The 8,265-nt window shown below is 31.3% G+C and overlaps 1 protein-coding gene across 1 annotated transcript in view; it reads left to right on the top strand.

Moving 5' to 3' along the window:
• The first annotated feature begins 5,762 nt into the window (after positions 1 to 5,762).
• LOC108693095 (titin homolog) overlaps positions 5,763 to 8,265 on the top strand; it is a 3,988-nt gene continuing 1,485 nt past the window's right edge. The window contains exons 1-3 of the mRNA XM_018201793.1: positions 5,763 to 7,245; positions 7,670 to 7,898; positions 8,195 to 8,265. The exon at positions 8,195 to 8,265 is cut by the window's right edge and continues 72 nt beyond it. Coding sequence (XP_018057282.1) covers positions 5,944 to 7,245; positions 7,670 to 7,898; positions 8,195 to 8,265 — 1,602 coding nt within the window. The 5' untranslated portion in view covers positions 5,763 to 5,943. The remainder of the gene's footprint in view (positions 7,246 to 7,669; positions 7,899 to 8,194) is intronic.

Raw genomic sequence — 8,265 nt, 5'->3', positions numbered from 1 at the left:
TATGAAATAATATCATTACATCCTGCCGTAACTAAGGATCAGGATAAAGTCCATCTATCTTCTCCCTCTCTCTTTTTTTCTCTCTTTCTCTCTCTCTCTCTCTCTCTCTCTCTCTCTCTCTCTCTCTCTCTCTCTCTCTCTCTTTCTTTCTGGAGAATGACTCGCGCACTCGAGTTCATCGACGGAAATACACCGCACTAGTCAGAATGCCTTTCCTACGTTCACCTAAGTAATACATCATCTCTCTATACACCTATATATATATATTACAATAAAACACATTAAAAAGCCATAGCTGAGCGATTCATTTTTTACGTATTCGAACGGAGGAATAAAATCATCATTAATCAATTTCAATTTCACTTTTACTTCAATTTCTTTTTCGATTCAATCTGATTTTTATTTCACGTCTTTTGACTCGATTCGATGTAATTCGATGCAGATCTTTTAAAAATACTTTTACATTATAATGACTTTCGTGAATACATTCTCCATTGTAGGGACCAGCGAATCTCTTATCAACTCTATCATAATATAAGAAACAAGATATTTTGCTCTCGAGATGCACAGTCGAATCAGAAAATTAGCCCAAAATTATGTTTAATTAATAAGAAATTTGTCCCAAAATTATATTTTCGTCATTATGCGTAATTAAACACCTTGTATTCTTACGTCATGAATTCGACGATCCATCGCCACGGATTTTCGGAGTTAATCGTCAAGAAGACGCACGCTGGAAGCCGCCGGTCGGTTTGCCTTCTACCTTGAACCGTGACAGTGTGATAAAAATGACGGCCGTTAATTGATCCGCGCGTGCACCGTGCATGGATTTATGTAATACGTGAATTTGTGAGAGGCATATAATCACTGACGCCACGATAACGTATCGATGCGAATGTACGGCAACGGTTAGCGCGTGGCGTCGCGTCGCGACGCGTCGCGACTCTAATCGCCAAGATCTGCTCTTTACCCGTTTCATTATATGTCACGGAAAATTTTCTTTATGGTATTACTATTTAATTGGTGACATTACTACTCCAGCTTCGGTTTAGGACTGTGCAAACTGGAAACTGTACTCTCTAAATTCTTTAGAATGGAATCTCACATTGAAGAGTGAAAATTGTGCTAAAATTAAAAAAGAGTGGCTCAATCTTTAAGAGTGAGGTTTCACTCTTTAGAGTAACAATTAATTCCAAAAAGTTTAGAGTATAAGTTCACAAGAAATTTTATTAGAAATATGTTGTTGGACACGAAAAACCGTTTGACCGAATATAACATTTTTCACTCAAGAAAAGATTTTCTCTTCCCTTTTTTCATCGAAAAAAACATTATGGAATCTTTACAGAAATCTAATTTTGTCCAATGTGTTATTAACAAATAGTAATTAATTATTTATTTGAAGTACGTTCTAAAAATACTCGACAACATATTTTTAATACTTCAAATAAATAATTAATTACTATCTTTAAGTATTGGTCAGTAGTATTAGATTTCTGTAAGGCTTTCGTGATGATTTTTTCCGATATAAAAACAAAAAGGAAAAAGAAAATCTTCCTTTTTATCTTTTATAATATTTATTTTTGCGCGAAACTAATTATTTATTTATTTCAATCGCATTAAAATCGCATCAAGAGTATGCAATGTTATTAACAATTTATTCATTCGCCTTAATTTAAATTTTTATCTTGTTTTTAATTTCGATATCGATCTTCTTTTATTAATGTATGAATTTCCGCTTTCCAACGTTATTTCTGGAAGAAACCGACGTGATCCACGTTTTTTCTGCAAATCTTGAGACTTCTCTGCGACGCTTCCAGATAAGCATCTTTATTGCGCATTGGCGTGGAATTCTGAATAATTTAACAAGCTCAAATTCTCATCAGAGAAAAATTGTCGAAATGCTTGCTCAACCTGATTTTTCTACGATACTGAGAACGAAGAATAATTCATTTTGTAAATTTAATTCCCTGAAATCTGTATTTTTTGTACTTATTCACATTTCATGGGAGATCTTATATTAATCACTATACGCTAATTATTTATATAATTTATGTTTCTCTCTTATAGTAATAGAAGAGAAATTTATTATTATATTATCTCTTATTTCTATATTTACAGTTCACATATTTTCCATCTTTTAAATTTATTTACAATACATTAATCTTTCTAATAGGATGCCTAATTGAATATCAAATTAAATTGTTAATTGTTTGTCAATTTAATTTGTAATATTAATATATTACTATGTAGTTTAATTGCATTTATAAATCCGAAGAACCAATTCGGCACGCAATTCAAATGACTACATATGTGATATATAAATTCACATGGAAATTATTTAAGCATCTAAGATCCAGCTTCGACCGTTATAGGCTTTAAATTCTTATTTGTAGCGTATTTACATGTACATCGTCTTAATAAATCGTTTATTATTGCTCTCCTTCTTTCTTCAATGAAAATATCTGCACTTGCATGCTATTAATTGTAAAAGATACGCTAAGTGGAAGTTTAACCATAAAAGTTCAATCATTAAATTAATCTTTTTATTTTCTTTTCTTTTAAGAAAGAATGAAAGACTCGTGATGCTACTCGCTCAATCACGTTGGATCGTAAAGTTGTTCGATCGCAAATGCTCAAGTGTGTGTGGTGACATCACCTGACAGGTTACACCTGCGTACGGAGTGGTCATCGTGCATTCCATGGGAATCATGAACCATGATAGTCTGCACATTTCCAATTGAAAGACCTTTAAGAACGTGACTTCTTAAGAAAGAAAAAAGAAGTCGTAAACTTTTGTGACAACTTCTCTCTTTTTCTCTCTTTCTCTTTTTTTTTGTTGTGTTTATATTTCTTTTGAATCGTTGTGTAATTTTACATCTCCAAAATTTTTGCTATAAATACTGAGAAAAAAGAAAGGAATAAAGAGAGAGAGAGAGAGAGAGAGAGAGAGAGAGAGAGAGAGAGTAGTAATAATTAAATTTGGAAAAGATTTTCTTATTTCACAAACAATAATTCTTTCTGGATATATTTTTTAATATATCTGAATTTATTTTAATATGAATTAATTTGATTTAATTAATGTAAAGCTTAACATTGATTATAATTTTAATTAAACAAGAAAGAACAGCGTCTCAGACAACACAAAGTATTAAAATTGGAGACATAAGACGTCTTTGACGTCTAAAAGATATCTTAAAGATGTCTCATGTCTTAACTTTATCTAGGCTGATTCGATCGAAGGTCTTTGACCGACTAAAGCTCTTCTCATTTAATTGTATTAGTTATGTATCGTTAATTTTCTTGTTATTTATTTTTTCTTGTTATAGATTAATCTTATCTTAAACTTTCATAATTCTTTGACTACTGAATTCTATTGAATTGGAAATTCAATGCCGACTTAAGATTATATTCAAAGACAAAACTGCGATTTCTCGGATTAAAAATTGACCTATGACAACAGCGAAAGATTTCCAGAAGAAATTCGATATCGTCGGGTCGTGTCATTCGATGACGATCATCAAAAGCGAGCGATGCGTCCGGATGAAGTCTTCATCGGCCATAAACATGTTAGACAAGGTCGGTGGGACTTTCGTCCGTTTGCAGGACTCGTTAAACGACTGTCAAAATCTCAACTCGACACGATTTGAGATCAATGCAATTTTTGACCAACGAGGAATTATTTTTAATGGAAACGTACACAAAAGAAGAAGCAAATCTCCAAATATTGTATAAAATAGATTTATTATAAAAAATGAAACAAAATGATGAGACAAAATGATAAGTAGAACCAATCATTATGATGTAAAAAACAAGTATGACATTAATGTGTGACATAAGATTTTTTATTCCTGCACTAAACTGCACTAGAATTCTCTTTCTCGCTTTCGTCAAATTTAAACATATATCTATCTCACTTTAAGTTTCAAAAGTGTATACTAATTCCAAAAGTGTATATTAGTTCAATCAAAAAATAGATCTTTGATGTAAAAGAAGTGTAACATACTGGAACAGATAAAAAGATCCAAATGCACTTTCCTATCCTCTAAATTCTTTGAAGTAGAATCTCATTTTAAAGAATGAAAATTGAGTCAATCTTGAAAAGGAGTGACTCAGTTTCAATCTTTAAAAGTGAGATTTTACTTTTCAGAGTGATCATTCAACTTTAAAAGTTTTAGAGAGTGTGCATATATAAATAGTGGTATATTACCGTATTTAGAACAGCCAAATTTGGGTTCAAATACTCTTTCCTAAAGAATTGCAGAGGCTCCATTCTTAAAAATATCGCACACGAAAATGAAAAAAATATTTTAATATTCTTCATGTATATTATAGATTTTTCTAGTATTTTCCCTAGTATTTTCGTAGGCAATATTTTTCACGAATAAAGTAAAGTTAAATAAAGTAAAGATAAATTCTTCTATTGTGCATGGAAGGGTTATACGTCCTTATTAAGCAACGAAATATATACAAAGAAATATATACAATGAAAACAAAATATATTCGTACATGGAAATTTTTTATAAAAAAAGTCTTAGTTTTAGAAAATAAATATTAGCAATTTTATATAATGAATATATTCTATTCTAACATAAACAAATGTATTCTTGATTTTAGAAGCTAAATTTCTCTACTGTACGAATATCTTTTGAACAACAATACAATTTTTAATTTTCGCTTTTTTTTAGATGCTATATTTTCTACAATTAATACACATCTTTTTGGCATATATAATTTTAAGAAACATTATAGTCTATTTTATTTTTTATAAATAAATTATTAATTATCCAACAAGAAATAATCGTCAATTAAAATCGACGTCAAATTGGTATTGAATCATATCGATATCGATTCGATGACTCATTTCTTGCTTGATAATTTACTTTTTAAAAATAAAGTTTTTTAAAATATATTTTCTCTGTACAAATATTTTTTACACTCACTGTATGTATAAGCTGCTTATCATTCCTTATTATATTCTTTTCTGTGTGTTACATTATATGTCTTATGACATATAATGACATAAGATGACATAAGAAATTACGGCGATGTTTGTGTAACACTCAAAAAAGTGATCTTGCAGTTATAATGAAAATTATCTAAATACGAAAAATAGCTAAAAATAGATAAATTTATAGCAAGTACTGCAATATTGGATATGTATTACATCCGATCATAGACAGAGAATTTAGATTTGTATAAATTCTATGCATATGATACATAATTTTCTTATGATGACATCTCATAATCAGATACAAAAAGCAGCTATAATTCTAGTTGAACCAGCAAAATATTTTTTGCGTGAATGGCTCTTAATAATAAAATGGAACCAAAATAGGGAACAAAAGACGCTAATAATAAGTAAAGGACGATAATCGTGCAAGTTAACTTTCCTTATTTACTTAATTATATTTTCTTAATTGATACATATAATTTTTGAATTATTTGTTTGCCGAGAGGAACGATATATTTCATATCTTTTTACAGACACAATTTAAATTAAATTCTCTCTTTCTGACTTTGACCTTTAGATATCGTTGAAAGTCGGGCACTTCGGGGGCATCTTATATATTATTATAAATGTGTGTTTAATAAACTGTACTGTAAGTGGGAGAGAATATTGTTGAGAAGAAAAGAAGAGGAAAATAAAATTTGCAGACCTATCGCGACCTCAGGCAAGACCGGTATCGCTTACACAGTGGAGCAGTATCGTCATTCCCGTGATACACGCAGTTGTCATGCGACCAACGACTGACGATAAACAGTGACATACACATATCCATCTTGAAGAATCATAATCGAACTCGACCTCTCCGCCGATCGACAGTTTAAAACTGCTTTGCGATCAATTTGAAACGTGTCTTGTAGGAGAATCTGCCGTTGTTTCTCGCATCGTCTTTTTGTTTTCGGGATTCTGGTGTCAGTGCTTCTTCGGTGTTCACGAAAATGAGCGAGAAGAAAACTGAATCTCGGGAATTTGACGAGAAATTGAAGAAGGAAAAGCAAGAAAAAGACGCAAAGAAAAAAGAGCAATTCAAGAAATTAATGGAAGATGCCAAGAAGAAAGTGGAGAAATTAACAGAAAAGCCTAAGATAGAAACTTCGCAAAGCATCAAGACTACGTCTAAAATCTCTACTTCTAATAAACTTAAGGATCCTAAAGTTACAGAAACATGTCAAATATCCAAGACTATGACCGAATTGTCTATCTCCAGTAAGCCTGACAATTCTGAAGCTATAGAAGAAGAATTCCAAATGTCCAAAACATTCACTTTTATGCAACCTGAGACTTCCAAAGTATGCCAAAAGCCTAACATTACGTCAAAAATTTACACTTCCAGCAAAGCTGATCGTAAATTTCCAGAAGTATGCGAAATGCCGAAGATCGCATCCGAAACGTGCACTTCTGACAAATCTAAGAATCGTAAAGTTCCAGAAATGCACAAGATTACATCGAAAGAATCCACCAAGCTAGAGACTTCTGAAATTCCAAAAACAAGAATGTTCCAAATGCCCAAGACTACGTCCGAAGGGTCCATCGAATTTGAGACTCCTGAAATTCCAAAAGCTGAAAAAATGTTTCAAATATCTGAAATGCTCAAAACTACGTCCGAAGGATCCATCGAAATTAAGACTCCTGAAATTCTAGAAGCTGCAAAGGTATGCCAAACACCCAAGATTATATCTGAAGAGTCCACCAAACTTGAGACTCCTCATATTTCACAAGTTGCAAAAGTGTGCCTACTGCCCAAGACCGAAGTGGACGAAGTCACCCGTATTATAAGTGAAACTTTTGAAGATCCAAACATTGCAGAAATGTGCCAAATGCCCGAGAGTTCTCAGGAAGTCCAGACTACGTCCGAATCTTTCAACAAAATAGAGGAAGTTGAAATGTCAAAAGAATGTTCAACGTGCAATACCAAAATCGAAATATATGGAAATACAGAATCATGCTTAAAGTGTAGTTCTATACCGGCCATTCCCATAACAAGTGATGAAATGGAAAAACTATTAATACATAGTAGATCAAAACCTATAGACGATGAGTCCACTACTATAGATGAGCCTACCAATATAGCCTCTATTCTAGCTAATGATTACAAGTTAGACGAGAAAGAAAAGGACGATTTAAAAAATTTCATTAAGCTTGAAGAAAGTCAACTTGAAGAAGATTTTATTGAAGAGGACTCTACGAAATCAGCTGATGATACTGGCAAAACAGTAATGATACCCGTCATCGAAAAAGTTGTAAGTTTTAACTTAACATTTTCTCTCTTAATATTGTTTTATAAATTTTAATAATTTATTTTAAAAATGTAATTTATGAATATTTATTTTGAAATTTTAAATTTTTAAAAATATAAAATTTATATTTTAAAAATTAACTTTATAGAGTTAAATAAATTTAAAGAATTTATTTCGGTTGTTTCATAAATTTAAATCATCAGCCAATAATAGCTATGCAAAAAATTTCATTTACATAATTTTATAATAGTTTTTATAATAGTTTTTTATAATATATAATAGTTTATAGTTCTTATTCTGATGAATATAATTTTTCTTTCCCAGAATAAATTCAATTAAATTTCTTAAATAAATTTTATTCACAAAATTAAAATAAAATACAATTAAGATGGGAATTAACTAAAATCTTGAACATTTATTAACAAAGGAATTAGCTCGAGACGTGATTAATGCACGTAAATTCTGGCCACCTATGTCAGCACCGAACTTTGAAGAACATCATTTGATCCTGGCAACGCATCATTTAGTGCCCTCACTGCCGATTGGACTCTTCGAAATGTTTGCAGAAATGATCGAAGTTGTCACGAAGAAACCAGTTGTCTTGTTGCACGAGTGCAGAAACAACCGACCTATCGCTACGGAAGTCACCGATATAGGTACGCCTAAATAGATTTCTCAAAAAAGATTTTACTATTCTAGAATAAAAATGAAGGATTTCATAAACATATCTGAAGGTCAATTATGTATTATTTTTCTTCAACGTCGTTTCTTTAAATATGTATCCTTAAACATCGCTTCGTGAGGTTTGACTATGATAGTTTTTTATTTCAAAGCAGTAGCTTACGAACTTTATTTGTTCACGATCGACGGAGAGAAAAGTGCCATCCTATTAAAAAATATAAAACAGTACTAATAAAAAATAAAAATTTTATCTTTTAACTTATTTCTATAGTTATCTTGCCCGCGGCCGAAACATGGAAAGACGGTGTACTCTTACCCGCAAGCTTTGTTTTTGATCATCGT

The sequence above is a fragment of the Atta colombica genome, unplaced genomic scaffold, assembly GCF_001594045.1.
Source record: "Atta colombica isolate Treedump-2 unplaced genomic scaffold, Acol1.0 scaffold88, whole genome shotgun sequence".
NCBI lineage: Eukaryota > Metazoa > Arthropoda > Insecta > Hymenoptera > Formicidae > Atta > Atta colombica.
This window is presented reverse-complemented; position numbering and strand designations above follow the sequence as displayed.